Consider the following 23,864-nt stretch of genomic DNA (forward strand, 5'->3'; position numbering starts at 1 on the left):
GCCCACCTGGGTACTTGCAATTCTTGCTCTCATGGAGGGCCACTTCCCTTTCTGTTTGCTCAGCTTTTCCACTCCCTCTGCCATCTTGGCATCTCACTGGACAAAAGGGCTCTTGAAATCGGTAAGCAACTGCTGGACTTGGTTTGGCTTTTGTTCTAGATAGCTGGAGCATGAATAGTTGGTAGCAGGTTTTTCTGCATGTGGACATGGACCAGGAAAATCTCTTTAACATGACAGACAATGAAACCGCAGCCTCCCTCCCAGAAGAGCAAAGACTGGAACATGAGCCTGCGAGAAGCTGTGAGGGCCTAGGCACAAATAAAACCAGGAAGAGCATTGCCACAAGTGTGTGCAGCTTTGAAATCAAGATTTTTAGTTAAAAACGCTGCTTATGTAGCTGTTGTCCTGTACAGGTTGTTTTGCCAGTTCTCTCACCAAATCAACTGGTGACTCTGGCTGCCCTTCATGTAAAGGGAATCACTTTTTGAGTTTTGATGTGCAGGAACATCATTAGTTTTAAGGCCAGCCAGTGCTACACAGGAGATTCTGTTTCAAAAAAGTATTTTGGGCTGAGTATTGAAGGCTCACACCTGTAACCCTGGCTAGTCAGGACATTAAGATTTAGGGATCCCAATTTGAAGCCAACCCACGTAGGAAAGTCCATTGGATAACAATTAAGCACCAAAGGAAAAAAGAAGCCAGAAGTCGATCTGAGGTCCCGGTCAGCTTGCATGGCATGAGTTCTGGTCCCAGAGGGGTTACTTGTTTTCTCTGAAGCCTCGCTCACCTCTCTTTACCTCTGACTCCTCCTGTGGGAACGGTGGTGGTGAGCAAGGCCCATCCTCAGGAGCCCCGCATACTCCTGAGACAATCGGGGGAGTGGGGTGGGAGGGTGGGGAGGGTGGTCGGCACTGGAGTTTGCTTCAAGCAAGACCCACAGACCCAAGAGGCAGAATGAGGCGGATTAATGAGGCTCTTCTCACAGTGCTCACTGCAGGGATCTCCTGTTAAACTGCAGAGCCTGATCGTGTAGATCTGTAACTAGGGGTTCTGCTGGAGATGCTGCCTGAGGTTCTTCTGCCTGTCAGGCCCCAGGGGGCGTCAGTGGTTCAGGACCAAGGTCACCCATTTTGAGGACGCTTCATCAGGAGTCTACAAACGGGGTACTCCCAGAGCAGGAATGGCAGCGTGCTTTGAATGCATTGGAGGAAAGGCGGGTAGGTAGTCCACTCTACTTCCTGCTCTGGCTTGATTGGCCTGATTACTGTGTCCCCCAAACCCTCATGACATTTGGTTTCCAGTGTGGGGAGGGCCTACTTCCAGGTAATTAGGTCATTGCAGTCCTAGCTCCCCAGCCCCCAAGAGATTAGGGATTAGTGCTGGCCTTGAGTGACTTCCCATCCCTCTGAATTCTAGGAAGAGTAAGGCTGGCCTCTTGCAAGCTCTAAGCTTCTGGTTCTGCCATGTGATTTTTTTTCCCCCTCTTACATGAACTCCTTCCAGGATGCTATCTGCTAGATGACACAGCCCGAGGCCCTCCATATAGGCTGAACTATAGCCTTCAAGTCTACAAGCTAAATAAACCTCTTTTTTTGTGTGTGAGGGGGGCACAGGGAGAATGGTGCTGGGATTGAACCCAGGGCCTTGTACATGCTATCCTTTATTTATTTATTTGTTGTTGTTTTGTGGGTCATGGGGCTTGAACTCATGGGGCTTGAACAGCTTGGGCACTGTCCCTGAGCTCTTCACCTCAAGGCTACCACCCTGCCCTTGAGCCAAGCCTCACTTCCCATTTTTCTAGAGGTTAATTGGAGATAAGAGTCTCTGGTCCTTTTGTGCTCTTCCTAGCTTTGATACTTGATCCTCAGATCTCAGCCTCCTGAGTAGCTAGGATTATTCTTTATACAATAACTAGTTTGGATATTTTGTTATAACCATAGAAAATGGACTCATATACCTCCTCCAGGAAGAGCTAGGCATACCACATACTGATTTTTCTGTTTTGCCTCACTTCTGTGCCTTTTCCTTGCATTGCTTCTGGGCCCCTGTTTGTGCTAGTGTTTGAGTCATTTAGTGTTAATGTTACTCAGTTATCTCTCTGTGAGTGTCATGCACCATCTCCTTACGATGCTAAAATCCTAGCAGTGTTGTATTTTGTTAGTCTTTGTATCCCAGTTGCAATTATTGTTGCATAATGTAATTCCCAAACTCAGTAGTGCAAAATACATACTTGTATTGTGTACACAGATTCCTGTAAATCAGGAATATGGACCCCACGTAATGGGAACGGTTTGTCTATGCTTCACAATGGCTGAGTCTTCAGGTAAAAAACAGAATCACATTAAAGCCTTTTTGTTTTTGTCAGTACCTTGGTTTGAACTCAGGTCGCTCAACTTGCTTGCTTCTTTGGCACTCTACCACTTGAGCCATGCCTCCAGGTTGGCTTTTTGCCGGTGATTTTGGAGTGGGAGTTTCTTGGGCTCTTCTGTCCTGACTGGCTTTGAACCATGACTCTGGATCTCAGCTTCTTGATTAGAGGAGATGACAGGCCCACTGGCAGCTCTACTGAAGTATGATAATACGAATCTAGTGAGGGACTTGGCTGTCCCTGAGGAACCTCAGCCGGCCTCACACGCCTATGGCCTGGGAAAATGTGTTAGATCTGCTAGGCTGTTTGGTTCACATCATAGCAACTGAGTTCCAACAGCAAGTCCCAGGAGAAGGAGGTGGGGACATGGAACGTGTTTATAATCTCACCTTGAAGACATTTCTGTGTTTTTTTCTTTTGTTGTTGCTGTCTTTGTTTTGCTTTGTTTTTGCCAATCCTGGGGCTTGACAAACTCAGAGTCTGAGCACTGTCCTTGGGCTTTCTCAAGGCTAGCACTCTATCATTTGAGGCACAGCACCACTTCTGGCTTTTTCTGTGTATGTGGTACCTAGGAATTGAACCTGGGTCTTCGTGCATACTAGGCAAGAACTCTACCATTAGGCCCTGCTCCTGACCCATTTCTGTAGTTTCTTTGGTTTTTGTTTTGGTTGAAGGTTTCTCTGGGCCCAAGGGGAGGCGACATCAGCTCCATCACTGGATGGAAGGAGAGTCAGGACTGTGTTGTAAGAACTTGCGAGATGGGGAGATACTTTTGTGGTTACTTTCAGCAAATACAGTTTTCCACAATCTGTAGTACTAACTTAGCATGGTGTGTTAAACATAGCAACTCAGTAATTCCTGCTGTGGGAATGAGTGACAAGTAACCTAACACTGAGCTGGGTGAGACCCAATTTTTTTTTTCTTCTTTTTTTTTTTTTTTTTGGCCAGTCCTGGGCTTGAGCTCAGGGCCTGAGCACTGTCCTTGGACTTTCTCAAGCCTAGAACTCTACCACTTGAGTCTCAGCACCACTTCTGGCTTTTTCTATATATGTGGTACCAAGGAATCGAACCCGGGTCTTCATGCATGCTAGGCAAGCACTATAACCACTAGGCCAAACTTCCGGCCCCCCAATTTTAATTTTAATTTTTTTTTTTTTTTGCCAGTCCTGGGCTTGAGCTTAGGGCCTGAGCACTGCCCTTGGATTTTCTCAAGGCTAGAGCTCTACCACTTGAGCCACAACACCACTTCCAGCTTTTTTTCTATGTATGTGGAATCGAACACGGGTCTTCTTGCATGCTAGGCAAACATTCTACCACTAGGCCAAACTCCCGGCCCCCCCCCAATTTTAAATTTTAATCCCACCTGTGAGCAGATGACCCCAACCTGAGAACCAATGTGTACCTCTACCTCATTACTGTGCTCTCTTCCCCCTCTGCCTAAAGTAGGTGGCTCATGGTGTAGACCCTATTTCAGAAATAACCTGTAAAGGTAGGTACTAGTGGCTTATGCCTGTAATCCTAGCTACTCAGAAGGCTGAGGTCTGATGATTGAAGTTCAAAGTCAGCGCAGGCAAGAAAGTCTGTGAGACTCTTATCTCCAATTAACCACCATAAAACCGGAAATGGAGCTGTGACTCTTAAGTGATAGAGCTGGCCTTGAGCAAAAAGAAACTCAGTGACAGTACCCAAGCTCTGAGTTCAAAACCATCTCATTGATGAGAAAGTGAAAATAGTCACTCCTACAAAATAAAATTGCTATTTTTCATTAAGGAAAAATAAATTTCTTGCAGAACATTAAGGATAAAATCCGAACCTGAGTAATATGAAATAATATTCACACTAAAATTAAATGAAGCAAAAGATACCAATTGTTCTTAGATACCTGGAAAGCTTTAGCTTTATGTCCAGGCTGTAAACCCTGGACATCTCAGATTTGCTTTTCCATCACACTTATTAACTGATAATGTTCCCGGGATGACCCCGGGGTGACCCACGGCCGCTGCACAACTGCCTAGCAGATTTCTCCCAAGCTGACCCCCAGTGGCCACATGTGGACGTCCGCTCCTTGATACAGCACTGACAGCCCAACCAACTCTGTGGGCTGCCCAAAAGATGACCAAGACACTGATTTTAAATGTACAGATTGGACTGGGAGCGTAGCCTAGTGGTAGAGTGCTCACCTAGCATGCACAAAGCCCTGAGTTCAATTCCTTGGTTACTACATACACAGAAAAAGCAGGAAGTGGTGCTATAGTTCAAGTGGTAGGCCTGTACCAGAGTACAATGTTCCTCTGTGGAGAAGGAGTTTCAATAGATTTTCTGTCCACACTGGTCTGGAACTGCAGTCTTCCCAATCTCAGCCTCCCACTTACTGCCCACGTATGAGTTGAGGTCTGTCAAAAATCCTGTTCTAGCACCATGATGGTGTGTTTTCACTCTCCCAAGGAGATAGGACTATAGGCCTGAATTCCACCTAAGAGCTGTTTTGCTTTGTTTTTAAGACCTAGGTGCTTGGTAGAAGGGGGAAGTGAGATTGCAGACACTTTTTGAGTATAAAAAAGTAACAGAGGGTCCGGGAGTTTGGCCTAGTGGTAGAGAGCTTGCCTAACATGCATGAAGACCCAGGTTCAATTCCTCAGTACCACATTCATAGAAAAAAGCTGGAAGTGGTGCTGAGGCTCAAGTGGTAGAGCTCTAGCCTTGAGAAAGTCCAAGGACAGTGCTCAGGCCCTGAGCTCAAGACTAGGACTGGCAAAAAAAAAAAAAAAAAAAAAGTAACAGAGTAGGCCTGCAGTATGTATCTTATACCTGGAATGTGCCCAAGGCTAAGACAGCCGTCATTTCCCATTATCCTGGTGCCACAGTGGCCATTTTCCGCCTTTTCACATGAAAAAACAGTGGCGCTCCACTTTTGTAACTAATTCCACTGGTTGTTAGTACCAGGGGAAGACGCTAGTCCCCATGACAGCGCTGTGACAGGAGCTCAGAGCAGGCGGTGACCCCAGACCAGCAGCGCCATCCCGCACCACTCTGGGTACGATGCCAATGGCAACAGGACTGGTGCCCGCAGTGTGTGGTGTTAAGATTCCAGGCCTCCGCACACCGGCTGCGCTTCAGCTCCCAGCGCTTGATGCTCGGTACCTAGAGCACCCATTTTTTTTTCAAAAGCCCTCCCCCCCCCCCAGTTCCCCTCTCTGAACCTTCCAGGCTTGTCAGGACAGGCATGTCTTCCTGTCCATGGTTTTGATGCACCTGTCATGCGATCCATCACAATCTGTCCTGCCTGCTGGTGTCTGCACAGGGTCCGTTTGCCTGCAGGAGGGCTTCCGGCGGCCCGTGCTGGCTGCTCAGTGAAATGGGAGCAGCGCAGCCTGTCTGAGCCCAGTCTCCTGTCTGCTGTGTCCTTCTTGGCTGGTGTGGGGCAGTGGCTTGCCTGGGGCAGTGAGGGTATCCCCGCCTGGCCCCTCATCCCGCATTGAAGCGCAGTGTGTGGCCCAGGGCTGGAAGCCAGCTTTTCTGTTCCACTTGCCTGCTCCAGGTTGCAGCTCATGTCATCCTTTCTGAATGTGCTGCTTCCCATCGTAAAGAGGCGCGAGGGCTTGTGAGTGCTCTGGCAGAGGTGTTTTTCTAAAGCTCACACGCAGCCTTGGCATGTTAAGCAGGTTTGCCGGCTGGCATGAGACAGTGGCAGCAGGGATGGAGAATTGTCTGTCTCTTAGATTCTGCCCTGAGGACTCACAGTCTGCTCTCCCGGGCTGCTCAGGAGCACCGGCCTCCTCCATGCTGCCTGGGTCCCTGGTCCAGACCTGCCTGCTGCAAACAAAACACAAAAGGGCCACCAAGCCTCCTGCATGCCCGCCAAGCCCCTCTCCCCGCTCCGGAGGGGGCAGCGCCTTCCCAGACAGCAGGTGCGAGGCGGAGCCTGTTCTGACCGGGGGAAACTACTTGGGAATTCCGGGAGCATCTTCAGATTTTGCCCCTGGTGGAGAAAGTGGCCCAGTGTGAAGGCCTAGTGTGATGACCAGAGTGACTGCTTTGGGAACGAGTAGGGTTCTGCCAGGGAAAGATCAGGAGTGGCAGGCGTTCTGGGCTGTGCTGCATGTTAGGAGCTGCACACATCCTCATGCCACCACCCCTCAGGATGCCCGGCCACCTGTGTCCCTCGGGGCGTGTGAGGCAGTGCTGTGACTCAGACCTGTCACGGTAAGCCTGGAAACTCTGCAGTGGCTCTCAAAGTGTGTCCTGGACCAACAGTATCAACTGAGAAATACCAGTTCCAGCCAGAACTGCCAGAGAAGAAACCCCAGCAGGGCCCCTAACCTGTGTTTTGACAAGCCCTTCGGAAATGATAAACCATTGTTACGACTGGGTGGGTTATTTTTTTTTTTTTGGTGGGTCATGGGTCTTGAACTCGGCCTGGAGCTGTCTCTGAGCTCTTCAGCTCAAGGCTACCGTCCTACCCTAGAGCCACAGCCCCACTTCCCGTTTTCTAGAGGTTAATTGGAGACAGAAGTCTCTGGTCCTTTTGTGCCTGGGCTGGCTTTGAACCTTGATCCTCAGATCTCAGTCTCCTGAGTAGCTAGGATTTCAGGTGTGAGCCACTGCACCGCAGGAGCAGGACCGGATTATTCTTAATTCTCCCCACTCCTGAGGGGAGTTGAATCCAGGGTTCACACAGGCTTGGCCAGCAAGGACTCTACCACTGAGCAACATTTTTGATCCTCTTTCCTGAACTTCCTGAGTTATTCTAGTCATACACCAACCACCTGCTTTTGTTTTTTTCGCCAGTCCTGGGGCTTGAACTCGGCCTGGGCGCTGTCCTTGGGCTTTCCTCACAGCTAGTGTTCTACTAGGCCACACTCCCAGCCATCCTTCTGTTTTTTTTTTTTTTAATTGGTCATGGGACTTGAACTTGGGGCCTGGGCATTGTCCCTGAACTGTTTAGCTCAAGGCTACACCCTACCCCTTGACCCACAGCACCACTTCCAGTTTTCTGGTGGTTAATTGGAGATTAGAGTCTCAAGGACTTTAGTGCTTGGCTGGCTTTGAAACTCCATCCTCAGATCTCAGCCCTAAGTGGCTAGAATGACAGGGGTGAGCCACTGCACCCGGCTTTTTTACAGTTTTTTTTTATTTTTAATATTTATTTACTTTTTCAAATTAGGGAAGGGAAGGAGAAAAACAAGATGTCGAGACAGAGGACAAAGGATGAACCAATGTAACAGCAATATTCAGAAGACAATATGTTGGAAATGAGCCTTAAAACTTGTTAGAGGGAAGGGGAGGCAAAGTGGGAGAAATACATGGGAAGGGATAACAATATCCGAGAAGTAATATACTCATTACTTACAAATGTAACTGTAACCCCTCTGTTCATCACTCTTACAATAAACTTCTTTTAAATTTTACATCATATTTTAAACGACAGGTTTAACAAACAAGTGTTCAAGAAGGGCATTTCTGTTTACAATCACTGGGACTTAGTATTTAGAACTTAATCAAAATTAGGCTAAGAGTTTGTATGTCATAGAAACGTATTAATGAAAAAACATTATGTCTATAGAGTCATAGGTTTTTATATCTATATAGTATGTACAGTTTTAAAGTGCTAAATGTGTCATAAATCTTTTATTCTTATGTATAACCAAGAGCAGAGGCCTGTGCACAAACATTTATAGTAGCTTTACTTATAATAGTTTTCAACTAGAAACAATTCACTGGAATATTTCCACAGTAAACTATAAGCAATTAAAAATAAATGAAGTACTGGTATATCCAACATCATGGAGGAATGCTAGAATGAAAGAACCCAGACCACAGAATTGCGGAGCTCTATTAATATAGAACTTGAGGAAGTACAAACTGCAGAGACAAAGGCTAGATTCGCGGTTGCTTGGAATAGGTTTAGAAGGATGGGTTATAAAAAGCACATGATGAATTTTTTTTTTTTTGGTCGGTCATGGGACGTGAGCTCTTCAGCTCAAGGCTACTGCTCTACCCCTTGAGCCACAGTGCCACTTTCAGTTTTCTGGTGGTTAATTGGAGATAAGAGTCTCATGGACTTTAGTGCCTGGGCTGGCTTTGAACTGCGATCCTCAGATCTCAGCCTCTTGAGTAAGCTAGGATTACAGGCTTGAGCCACAGCGCCCAGTTTACATGAGGAAATTTTGAAGGGTAAACATTTCTGTTGAAGTCATGAAGTGTATGAATATGTCAAAACTCAAACACATTACATACTTGATGACAGTATATACACATCTAGTTTTACATGTCATTATCCCTTCAAGAAATCCATAACAGGGGCCAGGAGTTCGGCCTAGTGGTAGAGTGCTTGCCCAGCATGCATGAAGACCCAGGTTCAATTCCTTGGTACCACATACATAGAAAAAGCTGGAAGTGGTGCTGAGGCTCAGGTGGTAGAGTTCTAGCCTTGAGAAAACTCATGCACTGAGCTCAAGCCCAGGACTGGTGGGGCGGGGGGAAAGCCATAACAAAGTGACATTTAAGTATGAGACACATCCAGGAAAGGCAGGGGACCTATCGGAAAGGCGCTTGTCTTCCATGGCGCTCACAGGAAATGGATGTGTCATTACATCCATGAGAGCCTGAAGAAAAGGAATTTCCCTCTCCTCTCCTGAACACCAGCACTGTTCGTGGTTGGCCTCGGTGGCTACACACAGCCCTGCAGCTCTGCTGTGAAGCTGCACTGAATGCACTGTGAATGCCACACTGAAAGACTTCACTCCTGGCCAGGCTCTTTCCAGGCTACACTCGGTCCTCTGTGTGCTGGAATCACATGGCTACCTAGCAGGCCGCCACTTCATCTTGCTTAGCTCTTCTTCTCACTGAGCTGCCTGGCCCAGTTCCTCACCCTCATGAGTCCACAGAGTGTCAAGAGGTTTTGTTCCCTGCCAGGCCCCGTGAGCATTCTGCAGCCTTTACATCCCATCTATGTGAGTGTCTTCTGAGTTGCCACCCTGCAAACGTCGTTCAGTGTGCAAAAACTGCACCAAATGTTTGTGCACCATGGGTTACGTTGTGAACAGAAATTGGTAGTGGCGCACTCAAAGTGCACATCAGAAATAGCCAGTAGACCTGGATTTACTCCAGACACACTCGGTGTCATAGTGAACTGTTGTGCTTCCTCACGTTGTCCTTGCCTCCTTGTCTTTCTGCAGATCTGATTGTTCTTCTCCGCACACAGCCCTGTTCACCAGGACTTCCCAAATCCGGCATTGGTAAGTTGCAACAACCTTGTCTCTAGGCCGTCCGCATCCACACACCTAACAAGGGTTTGAACTCAAGGCCTTGTACCCACTAAGCTTGCCTATTTACGAGACTGATATTCCCATTTGAGCCACATCTCTAGTACAACTTTTTGCTGGTTTTCTTGGAGGTGGAGTCTTACAGATTTTCCCTGCCTGGTTTGGCTTGCCTCTGAGCCTGCTGCGTAGATAGGATTCCACATGGAAGCCACTGGCGCCTCACCTGGGATGCTCTGGTCTGACGACAAAGCATCTCAGGCTGTGGCACCAGTTGTGCAAAGTACATTCCCCGTGCGAACAGACTAGAGGCCCTGGGACCTTACAGTGAGGAAAGTGGCGGGAAGCCTGTCTTTCTTTGTGTGTGTGGTGTAGCCCGGGCTGGCCTCATTTTTGACCTTTCAAGCGTTAGGACTGGTGTGTAGCACTGTGCTCACTTCAATATTTTCCTTTTCTATTTTTTTTTTTTTTTTTGCCAGTCCTGGGCTTGAGCTCAGGGCCTGAGCACTGTCCTTGGACTTTCTCAAGGCTAGAGCTGAACCACTTGAGCCTCAGCACCACTTCTGGCTTTTTTCTATGTATGTGGTACTGAGGAATCGAACCTGGGTCTTTGTGCATGCAAGGCAAGCACTATCCCACTAGGCCAAACTCCCGGCCCCCCTATTTTTTTTAAATATATACAAATATATAAAGTGAAATTAAACTGATTTTGATTCCAACATATATCTGGATCCAGTGAAATTCATTTATGGAGCTTAGGGCAGAGGAAGGTAAAATTATTGTTTAGCCTTACCTGGGGTCAAGTGAGCAAAATGCCCATGTAAAGTCAAGAGTAAACTTCAAGGCCATGACCTTTTAAGGGCTGGGAGTGGAGCTAAGTAGCCGAGCACTTACCTAGCATGCTTGCAGTCCTGGGTTCAATCACAAAACAACCAAGGGGACCATAACTTCCAAATCCCCTGGCATTATTTCCATAGAAATGCCACAGTACTGTACCCAGATTCAACTGGACTTCCAGGGTTCAGATTACAGAAGAAATAGCCCTTTGTTACTTAAAGCACCTAAGGTGACCTGGCTTTTCTGCAGCTCATCCAATTCAATTTCTTTCTTGTCCATAAAGGCTGTTCATTGAGTGAGTCACCTAATAGGAGAACATTTTTTTTTCACCTTGTAAGGCCTTTGTATTTAGAATTAGGTTTGTGAAAATACAGCCCTTGTAGTCATGGAAATAGCTGAGCAGTACAGGAAGGCAGGGCTGTATGGAGAAAAAACTTCTGCTCTCTGGCTGGGCTGTGGCTCAGTGGTAGAGCACTTGCCAATAGGCGTGAGGTCCTGAGTTCCACATCCTGCACTGGGAAAAATAATTCAGATCCCTTTTTTTTTTTTTTTTTTTTTTTTTTTTGCCAGTCCTGGGCTTGAGCTCAGGGCCTGAGCACTGTCCTTGGACTTTCTCAAGGCTAGAACTCTACCACTTGAGCCTCAGCACCACTTCCGGCTTTTTTCTATGTATGTGGTACCGAGGAATCGAACCCGGGTCTTCATGCATGCTAGGCAAGCACTTTAACCACTAGGCCAAACTCCCGGCCCTTCAGATCCCTTCTTAATCAGCAAGAAACACTCCTGGCTGAGAAAAGGATCCTGAAAAAAAAATGGCCAGTCCTGGGGCTTGAACTCAGGGCCTGCACACTGTCCCTTAGCTTTTGCTCAAGGCTAGTGCTTTACCACTTGAGCCACAGTGCCACTTCTGGCCTTTTCTGTTTATGTGGTACTGAGGAATTGAACCCAGGGCTTCACGCATGCTAGGCACTAAGCCACATTCCCAGCCCCTCTTGAAAGATTCTTTAGGAACCAGTTAAGCTATTTTTTTTTTCTTTTGGTAACTACCATTTGATCTAGGCTGTCAGTCCTTTTTGTTGTTCCTTTTCAAATAGGGTCTTGGCTTTTGGCCAAAGCTGCCCTTACTAAATACTATTGGCGCCCTACATAGCCAGGATGGCAGGTACCCTCTGCCACACTCAGCTTTTAATTGGCTGAGATGGGGCTGGCCTTGAACTACAATTCTCCCAGACCCTCAAATAGCCACAAGCATAGGCATGAGCCACTGTGCCTGGCTTGTCTTAATCTGACTAAAAATGACTATTTTTACTTAAGAGGTTGTAGTTTTAAACAATCACCAGGAGTGCAGTTTGACATTGATTTTTACATGTCACACTGTAGGCTACTTTTCCTGTTAATCAATAGACAGTGACTTGTCAACATCCTTGACAGAAAATAGCCCTTGTGAATCTTCTTCCTTCTCTCCTGAGTACTGCAAAAGGCATTTCGTGTACTGACAGGTCCCTGTACCTTCCAGGAAGGAGGCTGCAGCTGTGCATTCCCTGGTGGACAATAAGCCTCTGTCGGTCTTGCCTCTGACGATGCAAGTGTGATCGCCGCCATCTTCATGAGCTCCAGAGGTCACAGCACGCTGCCACGGACTCTCATGGCCCCTCGGATGATTTCCGAGGGAGACATAGGAGGCATTGCTCAAATCACTTCCTCCCTCTTCTTGGGCAGAGGCAGCGTAGCCTCCAACCGGCACCTCCTCCAGGCCCGTGGCATCACCTGCATCGTGAATGCCACCATCGAGATCCCCAACTTCAACTGGCCCCAGTTTGAATATGTCAAAGTGCCTCTGGCTGACATCCCCCACGCCCCCATCAGACTGTACTTTGACACAGTGGCTGACAAGATCCACAGCGTGAGCAGGAAGCATGGCGCTACGCTGGTGCACTGTGCCGCGGGGGTGAGCCGCTCGGCCACTCTCTGCATTGCTTACCTGATGAAATTCCACAACGTGTGCCTGCTGGAGGCATACAACTGGGTGAAAGCCCGGAGGCCTGTCATCAGGCCCAACGTGGGCTTCTGGCGGCAGCTGATAGACTACGAGTGCCAGCTCTTCGGGAAGTCAACTGTGAAGATGGTGCAGACACCTTATGGCGTCGTTCCAGACGTGTACGAGAAAGAGTCCCGGCACCTGATGCCTTACTGGGGGATGTAGGCTGCTGAGGCCGCAGTGCCAGCCCCCGCAGTACCAGCTCTGCGACGACGTCTGCTCCCTGCATCTTTCAAGTGGTTCACTTCTGGTTCTCCCTCGAGTGTTTTTACACTGAGTGCTCTGATTTATTTTAAGAGATAACGAGGGGACCTAAGGGGATGGAGCGTTTTTAAACTAGCATTTTGAAATAGCGTTTATGAAAATCTTGAACTGGCTTTTAGTCATTTTTAACAATTTGAACAGTTTACTAAACTGGTTCTGCTTTATTCTGACTTCCTTGCCTTTTGGCAGCACGGCAGGTGCGGGAGGAGCGCAGTGCAAAATTCCTCTGCTGGGCTTTGCCCGCGGTGCCCACTAACACGCTTAGCTAGGGGAGACGATAGAGCTTCTCCTGGATTACCCCTAGTCTTTCCTCTCCTCTCTGTCATTTAGTGACTCTGTAAGTTAAATACACCTTTGTTATTTAGTTGATAAGTAATTATAATGAAATTTGCTGCAAAAACTTCTGAAATCAATGTGCCCCAGAATTATATGAGCATTATTTTTAATAAATGTATCTGCTTAACATAGAGCTTTTACTAGTAATATCAAGGTATGTCTGTGCATGTATGCTGCTGAAAGATGCTCCCTAGTAATGTGCTAAACACGGCTTAAAAAGGGCACCTGGCTGAATCACGGCAGTGACAGACGTCATGCAGAGTGTCTGCCTTGATAGGTACGGTTTTCAGTTCCCTCTTGGTAAGTACATTGCACCAAAATATCAATCTTCCACCAAACCAATTCTTACCACTAGGCCCACTATGTGAATTCTTAACTGTCAAAGACAAAGCCAACAGCACGTAGTAGCATGGCATTTTCCTACACTTGCCTTATATGTTAGAGAAGCTTAGACCAGTTAATGTCATTACAAATCCTCAGAATCTTTTAGAGTCAAGATTTTTTTTTTTTGGCCAGTCCTGGGGCTTGAACTCAGGGCCTGAGCACTCTCTCTGGGCTTCTCAAGGCGAGAGCTCTATCACTTGAGCAACAGCACCACTACTGGCCTTTTCTATGTATGTGATGCTGAGGAATTGAACCCAGGTCTCCATGCATGCTAGGCAAGCACTCTACCACTAGGCTAAATTTCCAGCCCCCCAGAGTCAAGATTTTTAATGTCTATAATCAGGGCAACTAGGAAGCTCTTTGTTCAGCTGCACACACAACGAAGAGCCACACCATCCTTTAAATCTCATTCACTCCTGCTAACACAGCCAAAGCCACAAAATGGTCTGTCACAACCCTGTATTTACGTCAATGCAGATGGAGAAAAACTTTATTATGCTGGTACTTAAAAGTATTTGCAACATGGCATATCTCACCCAGAGCTGTTTCATTAAGTTCCTTTCTCAGCTGGACTTGGAAGGAGAGGACTCGTGAGTGTCACTGGTGTATAGTCTTTTAGCGAAGACATTGAAACACAGTAGATGCCTTGCTTACATGCGGTCGACTGTGGGCTAAGGCGCACCCCTCCGAGCCACAAGTGCCTTTGAAAATGTCACTTTATTAGCTGTTCACAAAAGAAGCTGTTTCCGTTAGGTGAGGAGGGAATTTTCACAGTGGCCCCCAGTACAAAGCATGCATTTGTGTCACATTTCTGTAACACAACCCCTACAGTCTTTTTAAGAACATACTAATAGAAAAGTAATATCTTTAAGTGAATTAGGCCCAAAATTAGAAATGTTAAAGCACAAAATCCATGTGATTACATATAACCTTAAAACAATTTTAAATATGCAATCCATATGGAATGCTAACTAGGATACAGGAGAAATAAACCATAGATAATATCCTAGTACATCTTAGATCTGTTCTAGCTCAAGTATGTTCAGATGAAAATTACTAACCCATAAAAATCTAAAAAGCAAAGCACAATACTCAAAAAAGAAAAATGCTTACTATTCGCCAAACAGTGCGGTGAAGCTGCCTGACACAATACACAGGATGGGAAGAAGTAACCTTGGTTACCGTTTCCAAGGACACTGTCCTCATGGCTAACAAGAGAAGAGCTGAAGTGACGCTGAGAGCAGGGCTGAGTCATTCCAGCGCATGCAAAGACAAACCAACCCCGTGGCGTTAGGTTTAAGTGAAGTAGGCCCATAAAAGAGAACGCCATACAGGAGTCAGGCAGGAAGGAAAAAGGCTTTATTCCAAACTGCATGTGCCCACCACGTGTGGTGGAGACACGTGGCAGAAGGGCGCGGCAGCAGCATGGCCCCCACTTATGTGGGGGTGGGGAGGTGGGTCAGGTGTGGCCACTCTGGCTGCCCTTGTGACCTCAGAGCCTAGACCCCTCCCCCGGTCTCATGGCAGGTGTCTGGGGGTGGTCAGGGATGTGACCTCAGGGAAGAGGGGACTCCAGAACCGCCTTCTTGGAAGTATACACTACCTGTAGTATTTTACCCCATCTTCATTAGCGGCACCTAACTAAACATCTCAAGTATTAAACACATGTAAAGTGTGGATACTTTTCATAGCAAAGGTTTTACTTGATGGCTACTTGAATTTTCCTCTGGCACAGCTCAAGGTGTGACCAAACCTGCCAGACTCGGGAAGCCATGTTATCCAAGGCATTCTGGAAGGAAATCTAAGAGCAGAGTCCAATCTAGTAAACAGACACTTGAGGTTATAACAAAGCTTGCTGCGGGCCGCACTTCACAGCTGCTTCGGCATTCTGAGGCCCGCCGACCTCGGGGCCAGGAGGTGGATCCATTCTCTGGTCCTATGGGGGAACTGACATGGCTGACCAAAGCTCGTGGTTATTCTGGTGCCATGGTGGCAGGATTGAGCCTGCTAAAAAACTGGCCCATTCCCTCCACGAGCCCTGAGCATGGAAAGGCGTCTTAGTGACAATCAGACAGCAGTCTCAGACAGACATTCCTGGCCAGGGATGTGCCATCTGGAGCAAATAAGAAACATCAACACTTCCTGTACATTCTGGTATACAGCAAGTGAAAGCAGAGGCCACATCAATGGCTGTGTAAAACACTGCACCTTTCTTAAAGATAATGGATGATAGAGAGGATGGAACAGCACAGAATTCTCACAAGTTTTGTCCTGGAAGGGGGAAATAATGTAAAAGCAATAGTGACTTTGTCAGTTTATGACTAGAAACTAGGTCTAGGTCAGAAACTTTAAGTCACATACTCAAGTGAAACACTCAAGATTGAAAATTCTGGGCTGGGAATGTGGCTTAGTAGTAGAGTGTTTGCCTAGCATGTATGAAGCCCTGGGTTCAATTCCTCAGTACCACATAAACTGAAAAAGCCAGAAGTGGTGCTGTGGCATAAATGGTAGAGCACAGAGAGGTTCAGGGACAGAGCCCCAGACCCTGAATTCAAGTTCCAGGACTGGTAAAAAAATAAAAGATAGAAAATTCCTAATGTATGTTAGGTGGGCACTGTGGCTCATGCCCGTAATCCTATCTACTCAAGACGGCTGAGGTATGAGGATCACGGTACAGAGCCAGCCAGGGTAGAAAAGTATGTGAGAGTCTTCTAATTAATCAGCAAAGGGCTGGAAGTGGAGCTATGGCTCAGGTGGTATAGTACTAGCCTCAGTGAAAAAAGTGCAAGGCTCTGCCAAATGTTGGTGGCACATGCCTATAATCCTAGCTACTCAAGAGGCTAAGAGATGAGGATCATGGTTCAAAGTCAGCCAGGGCAGGAAAAGTCCATGAAACTCATTCTTCCAATTAACCACCAGAAAACTGGAAGTAGCATTGTGGCTCAAAACGATAGAGCATTAGCCTTGAGCAACAAGAGCTCAGGGACTGCGCCCAGACCCCAAGTTCAAGCCCCATGACTTAAAAAAAAAAAAAGCACAAGACTCTGAGTTTTAAGTTCTAGTACTGACACATGCACACATGTACACACACACACAGATACACACACTCAGTCATTCACCACCCTTAGATACAGCACATGACTAAAACCACCCCTTAACCATCCTAACCACTTGGCTGTTGGTTTCCTGATTTTATGCATTCAGTGTAAATGGCAAAGAAAATTCTTACATCAGAAAAACAAGACTTTTCCTTCTAAAGTTCAGTGCTGTTGTTGAACAATGACACGTGTCTATCACAACTAGGCACACATGCAGGCCAGGAGCTCTGGCTTTTCCACCTGAGTTCATCTTCGCATCTCTCTCATGGGTACTGCAAGGCCAGCAGGCACGGTCTTTACCATCATTTTGGAAGATTGGAGAGAGGTCACTGCAGAGACTCCATTCCACAGCCTTTCCAGATCTTATCTGGAAAAATGCCATGCTTTGCACCAGTCCTTGTAGAGTAGAGGCAGGGGGAATTTCAGTGGAGGGAGGAAAGGGGAAGGGCAGCCATCCTGATACACAAGCTTTGAGCAGCAGTTCCAAAGGGATGTGGTTCTCCACTACCCAGAAGCCCTGGCGCAGCAAGGGAATGTCAATAGCCGACACTTTCAAGGACCAGAGCAGAGGTGTACCGGTGACAGCAGATGGGAGATGTGTCCTTACTGCCTGTCACTGTCCTATGGAGTCAGGTTTTCAACAAAGCAAAGCACAGTTGAGTCACCATTTCCCCTTTTATTCATTTCAAACATACTCAGTGAAATGCACAGAAACACATTCTACTTCTCAGGACTTAAGACTCCAGATATAAATAAGCTCCAAACAGTCTTGCCAATTTGCAGTCCTCTGAAAAGAATCTTTTTCTTCAAATGTCAATTCTTCAGTCTCAAAATTACTCCTTAAAACTGGTCCACATTTTATAGCATCTGAAGAGAACTAGAGCTGGGCGAGTCCTAACAAGAAAACAAGCCTAGAAAGAACTGAGCGAACTCTGATGCTAGCTGCAGCTTGGGCGGTGGGGACTGGAGGGTCGTCCTGACTGCCACTGCGTCTTCCTGCTCCACCCTCCGGGGAATTCGTCATGCGCACTTACAGCGTGGACTCCACAGTTCTTGTATTCTGTTTATTAGTCCCTGTCAGTCACCAACGAAGGGTGTGACAGAAAAGAAAACAAAAGATCAAACAAGCTGGAGCCTCACAGAGGAGCTTTTCAGAGCAGATCCGGCAGGATGAGGCCAGGAGGCTTTGGTTCAACACAATTGATCCAGAAGTTGGCACAGCTGGCATGATACTGGTGCCCTCCATAGGCCAGCTTGAAACTGTCTGTTTCTGAGTTGAAAGCCTGCCAGAAATAGACAGAGATGTGGGGCAAATCAGTCAGCCTTTTCTGAATCTAAGAGCCTGTCAGCAACCGACACATAACACTGCTCCAGGTACCACAGAGGCTGAGCCCTGAATGACACACACACAAAAGCTGAGCAGGTAGCTACAGGAATTTGAGTGAGAAAGTTTTCACTGATAAAGGCATATAAAAAGATAACCACACAACCTACTTTCAGCAAAGGTGGCCAGATCTTTTATAGAAAAGGCAGTGGAGATTGTGGGGAGAAACGGAAAGAGTAAGATATGAAAACTGAAATAGTCAAGAGGTCAGAGATGGTGGTGCATGCCTGTAATCCTGGCTACTTAGGAGGCAGAGACCAGGACTGCAGACTCACACAATTGGCAGTCAGCCTGGGCAAAAAGGTTAGCAAGACCCCGTATCTCAACCAATAATTCAAGACAGGGTGTCATGTTTGTGTTCTCATGTAAGCATGAGGTGTAGGAAAGAGGTTGATAAACAGGCCCACTCCAGCAGAAGGACAAAACTGTATTATATCTTAACTGTCGTCTAACCTGCACAGGAGGCTAAGATGAGAGGGTTGTGGATCAGGGCCAGCCCGGGCAAAAATGTTCATGAAATTCCAAAACCGTTCACTGAAGAAGCGGGCACGGTGGTGGTTCTTGTCACCCAGCCTGGGCGGGAAGCACACAGGGTGACTGCGGTTCTGGTCAGCTCAGGGAAAAAGTGAGATCTTGCCTCAAAAATAACCAGAGCAAAAAGGGCTAGAGGAGTGGCTCCAATGGGCGAGTGCCTCCCTAGCAAGCAGAAGCCCTGAGTTCAACCTCCAGTGCCTCCACTAATTAAAGAGCCAAGAGCTGTGGATAACTGATTTCTCACGGTGCAAAGGCTGCAATCTACCCTCGATTCCTGTGACTGCCTCCAGCTTATCCTGACAAATACATTAACAAGACAGGAAACAGTTGTAACAACGCTTAGGGGCTAGTGTTCTTGGGAGGTGACAAGTAGCCCATTATCTGCAGTGTCAGTTGCCACAGTCAGGTCAACGTCCTGCAATTGGTCTTCTAGAACATTACAGGTAAAGAAATCAAGCTCGGAACCCTGAGGCTCTCTGATCTCATTCCGTATCACTACAATGTCTTCCAGAAGCTGCTTTGTTTCTGAGGTCATGGCAGATAAAGAACTGTAACACCAGAAACAATGATGAGACACAAACAAGCAGACAAGACAGGCATGTTAGTGGATCCAATCTAATGTTAACGGGACAAGAATGTTATCAGTGGAGGATTCACGACTGGAAAGGTCCAGATGGCAACAGAATCATTTGTTTGCCGTCCACACTCAAAATTAAGATGGAGACGCTAAGATAATGTGTAACTGTTTCATACTTTTTTAGGATGTTCTTCCGCAGGCTTCTCTTCTTTCTGAAATAATGTTGAAATCATAGGTCAAAAAAAAAAAGTTCCCCACAACAGGGCCTCTTGTTTTCAAATAAATCCTCCTGGGTTCCGCCTCTCTTTCCCACCCCTCTGCCTAGGGTCCTACAGGCACGACACAAAGCACTTAGGGAGGGAAGAACCACACCCAGGAGCTCAGCGGCTCCTCAATTCACAGGGCAACATTCTGGCCATCTTGGATTCCCACCTGCAGTGTCAAATAAGCTTCACTTGGGGTTGTTCCCCAAGTCATGCTAAGGACGCATTTAGTCATCTGCTAGGGAACAGCTGTGACTTACCCGGCTCCTCGAGTCCACGTTCAACAGGCACACCCCGCAAGCAAGTTCCTGAGCATTTTTAATCCCAGGCCGAAGCATACAGGAGGAAAAATCCAGGGAATTTTCATCGGGCTGTGAGGATGAGAGGCGCATGGTGAGGGACTGGCATTTCTAGGGCTGCTTGTTTTGCTCCCTCAATATTCAGCAGGTCTGGGTGCAGATAAAGTCAGTGCCACAGTACAACAGCTTAACTGTGTACATGTTTGCCAAGTACTTGCTGTGTGCTATGTGGTGACACACAGTCATACCTGCGGAACTGACAGAAGTAGACATAAGGGCCCACACTCCAGGTATGCAAGGATCTGCAAAGCTGGGGCCTGGATTGTCCTTTGGATACTGAGGCATCCTTGGATAATGACAAAATTCTTGCTAAAGTAATGGCTACATTTCCTATGGTTACTCTAGGTTGATCCACTAGGGGTAACCAAAATGTTTTTGAGCAACAAAGCGAAACATAGTATGTATTTTTATTTTTCTTCCTAAGGGACATGGGAAAGTTTCTTCTTAATTTATATGCATTGGCCGGGAGTGGTGGTTCATGTTCAGGCTGAGATCTGAGGATCGAGGTTCAAAGACAGCCCAGGCACACTAAAGTCTATGAGACTCTTATCTCCCATTAGCCATCAGAAAACTGAAAGTGGCACTGTGGCTCAAGGGGTAGGGCCATAGCCTTGAGCTGAAGAGCTCAGGGACAGTGCCCAGGCCCAGAGTTCAAACCCACAACTGACAAAAATAAAAAAAATTATGTGGAACATGTAGGATGTTTCTCCATTTTTATTTTTTTTCAACCACAGCTAAGGGCAGGGAAATGTGATTCAATTTTGTGTCGGGGGCTCTAGCCTGGCTGATGAAAGTAAATGCACACTATATTAGCTCAGTCCAAGGATAATTATTTTTTTCCCTTTCTTTCTCACTGCAATCATGGAACTCTGGTCATATGCAAAAGAGGCTGTTACTATTATTTACTGATTTTCTAACTTTTTTTTTTTTGTCTGTAAAATGGTAACAGTATCCCTTGCTCTAGCTTCTTCCCTCAGTTAGTGGTAAGACTCTCAGAGCTATAGATATGGGCCCTGGAAACAACAAAATTGCCTAAGTGATTATTTGCTTCCAGAAATAAACTCTAACAAGCTTGTCAAAGAGGTTAAAAACATACTTTCACTTCTGTAATCTACACGACAGACATTCAGGTTATTGAGTCAGGATTAGTTGAGAAAGAATTAGAATCTAAAATACTCTGAATCATGAAATCAGTAAATTAATAATGCCTTAGAATATCTACCGAAGGCATAATGAAAGCAACAGAAAAGGTCCTATTAGTATATCCAATGAAAACACTCGGAGTGCATACATTATTCTGTGATCAAATTAATCTCTCAGCACGCGTGGATCTGCTGGACTATTATAGTGAACAGAGCAATTTGACACCACTCACTCATCGGCTACAACTATAGCAAAACTTCTGCTTAGCCTGGAGGCTGAGCTATGAGGATCATGGTGCAAAGCCAGCCTGGGCACAAAAGTCCATGAGACTCTTATTTCCACTTAATCACTAGAAAACCAGAAATGGTGCCGTGGCTCAAAGTATACAGCACTAGCCTTGAGCTAAAGAGCTAAGGGACAGTGATTAGACCCAGAGTTTAAGCCCCACAACTGACAAAAAACAAAACAAAACACAGTGAGATAGAGCGACATAATTCCAAATCGTTTTTTTTGGGGGGGGGGCAGACCTGGGGCTTGAGCTCAGGGCCTGAGCACTCTCCTTGGGCTTTCTCAAGGCTAGAGCTCTACCACTTGAGCCACAGAACCACTTCCAGCTTTTTCTAAGTATGTGGTACCGAGAATTGAACCTGGGTCTTCGTGCTTGCTAGGCAAGCACTCTACCACTAGACCAAACTCCTGGCCCATAAGACCAAATCTTGAGCCAGTAATAACTGCTAAAACAGTATTCAAGAAAATCATTATCGAAAAAGAGTTTGCGTCGGTGCTAGTAGCTCATACCTATAATCCTAGCTACTCAGGAGGCTGAGATCTGATGATTGTGGTTCAAAGCCAGCCAAGGTAGGAAAATCTGGGAGACTCATCTCCAATTAACCACCAGAAAACTGGAAGTAGCACTTTGGTTCAATTGATAGAGCCCTAGCCTTGAGCTGAAGAGCTCAGGGACAGCACCCAGGCCCTGAGTTTAAGCCCCACAACCTATGACAAAAAAATAAAAAATAAAAATAAAAGGCTAGAGTTTGGCTTACTACATTCAACATGGTACAGGTTCTGTCAACTTGGGTCACCTAGTAAAGGGGGATATAGAGCTACTCCAACTGCAGTATGTGCAAGAAGGCAAGCTGAGCTGTTGTACACTGCTAAGATTAGAGGGAATGTTTGTTACTACCGTATAACTTCATCTAGCGTGACAGCAGACATAAAGAGAGACCTGGGCAGCAGTTCCTCAGCAATCCTCGACTTTCCCTGCAGGCTTGGTTACAGTGTTTTGCATAATACTCTGAAACTGCTGTTGTCACAAATTAGCACAAATCCTCTTAAGGCTCAGAAGTTGAATTGACTGGCAGGGCTGCTCTGCCAGCGGGGTAGCCTGCCCCATTCTGCTCTCCCTCTCTCCACATCACTCTTGCTCACTCCTACCCTCCTGCCTTGCTCTTGTAAGGAGGCTTGTGATGACATTAGGCACCTGTATAATCCACTATCAGTTCTCCAACTGAAGACTCTTAACAATCCTATCTGCAGGGTTCTTTATTACCATATAAAGCAACAGATTTGCAGGTTACTGGAAAGGACAAGGGCATCTTTGAGAAGGTCATTATTTTAACACTTTGGTCAAATGCAGAGACATGGTAAAAGGATTTTCTCTAAAACTGACAAATGAGAAAAAATGCTATCATTAAAAATAAATACAGTGGGGCACTGGTGGCTCATGCCTGTAATCCTAGCTACTCAGATAGCTGAAATCTGATTAACCACCAGAAAACCAGAAGTGATACTGTGCCTCAAAGCCTCAAAGTGTAGAGTGTTCGCCTTGAGCAAGAGCCCAGGGATAGAGCCCAAGCCTGAGTTCAAGTCCCACAAGTGAAAAAAAAATCAAGCTTGTTTTCAAACTACTGCTAATATGTAGGAATGCTATGAATTATTGTCAAACTTAGTATATTTAATCTCTTGACTTCAGAATTTCATATTGCCAAATAAACATAATTTTAACTCTTCAAATATCTACACTACATTTATTATTATATTGGCTAGTTAAGGTTTTTTTTTCTGTTGGTTATGGGGCTTGAACTCCGGGCCTGGACTCTGTCCCCGGACTCTTCAGCTCAAGGCTACTGCCCTACCCCTGGAGCCACAGTGCCATTCCTTGGCTAGTTAAATTTTCTAAAAATAAATAAACTGTATGATTTGGAGGGTCATAAATTTAAAAATGGGTCAACAGAATAAAATAAAAAGGGAATTAAAGGATATCGTTGTGACTAACAGGTATGGATACACAAACATTCAAATGCTGCCTAATAAAATGTAAAGGAGGAGAAAAATAACCAGTAGAAATGACTTCCGTGACAATCTCTCTTTAGGAAGCCTTCTTAGAGGGAAGGGAAGGCTCCTTCTTTCCTGGCGGACATCTGGGAAGGCGGTAGAACTGTGCCTGTTTGAGCAGAAGAACTTAAATCAATGCTTCATTTTTACCCTGCACGTATGCTGAAGTGCGTAGAGAACATGCGCTGTGCGCTTACTTGATCCAAGTGTGGTAAGTTGGAAGCTATCCAGAAGCCAGCCTAGTATTATCATCTTTCTCCTTTAACCCAACAGGATCCTCAAGTATCTTCATCCTCAGACAAGTGCCTCCACAGAAACGTAACCCCAGCTTCACAACTTAGGTTTCTGGAAAGAAAAACCACTGCTCCACCGTCTAATGTGCTTACTGTGAGAGTGGCGAGTGACATGAAGCCGATTAGGTTATTCCAGACTTTATCGATGTCCTTCAGCAGCTGCTGGAGTTTCTCACTGCACACTGCGGTGGCTTTGATCCCCAGCTCCACACGCTTAGTTACTCGGTATACTTCTACCACTCCTGCGGGAGGCAGGACAAAGGTTAGGTGCTGGAATATGCAAAGAGGGAAGAGCAAGACAAAGGACCTTAGTTGCTTGCAGGTATCTCAGAAGGAAAGAGCTACAGAAGGACAGAAGTGAACATGCCTAGTTCTTTAGAGTCAGTC

General features: G+C 46.3%; 2 protein-coding genes across 13 annotated transcripts in view; one reads left to right on the forward strand and one right to left on the reverse strand.

The window, feature by feature from the left end:
* The window catches only part of Dusp14 (dual specificity phosphatase 14), an 18,861-nt gene extending 5,625 nt beyond the window's left edge, over positions 1 to 13,236 (forward strand). For 2 of the 4 annotated variants that reach the window (XM_090351212.1, XM_090351213.1), the window contains exons 2-3: positions 9,547 to 9,606; positions 11,967 to 13,236. In XM_090351212.1, coding sequence (XP_090207338.1) covers positions 12,074 to 12,670 — 597 coding nt within the window. In that variant the 5' untranslated portion in view covers positions 9,547 to 9,606; positions 11,967 to 12,073 and the 3' untranslated portion in view covers positions 12,671 to 13,236. The remainder of the gene's footprint in view (positions 1 to 9,546; positions 9,607 to 11,966) is intronic. The other 2 variants (XM_090351210.1, XM_090351211.1) reach the window with 1 other exon arrangement.
* A 4,186-nt stretch (positions 13,237 to 17,422) lies between these two features.
* The window catches only part of Synrg (synergin gamma), a 57,759-nt gene continuing 51,317 nt past the window's right edge, over positions 17,423 to 23,864 (reverse strand). For 5 of the 9 annotated variants that reach the window (XM_090351220.1, XM_090351216.1, XM_090351214.1 and 2 more), the window contains 4 exons: positions 23,571 to 23,719; positions 19,606 to 19,716; positions 19,259 to 19,294; positions 17,423 to 17,870 (listed from right to left, as the gene is read on the reverse strand). In XM_090351220.1, coding sequence (XP_090207346.1) covers positions 17,739 to 17,870; positions 19,259 to 19,294; positions 19,606 to 19,716; positions 23,571 to 23,719 — 428 coding nt within the window. In that variant the 3' untranslated portion in view covers positions 17,423 to 17,738. The remainder of the gene's footprint in view (positions 17,871 to 19,258; positions 19,295 to 19,605; positions 19,717 to 23,570; positions 23,720 to 23,864) is intronic. The other 4 variants (XM_090351215.1, XM_090351221.1, XM_090351222.1 and 1 more) reach the window with 1 other exon arrangement.

Source organism: Megascapheus bottae, chromosome 17 (assembly GCF_031878675.1).
Source record: "Megascapheus bottae isolate mThoBot1 chromosome 17, mThoBot2.hap1, whole genome shotgun sequence".
Lineage (NCBI taxonomy): Eukaryota > Metazoa > Chordata > Mammalia > Rodentia > Geomyidae > Megascapheus > Megascapheus bottae.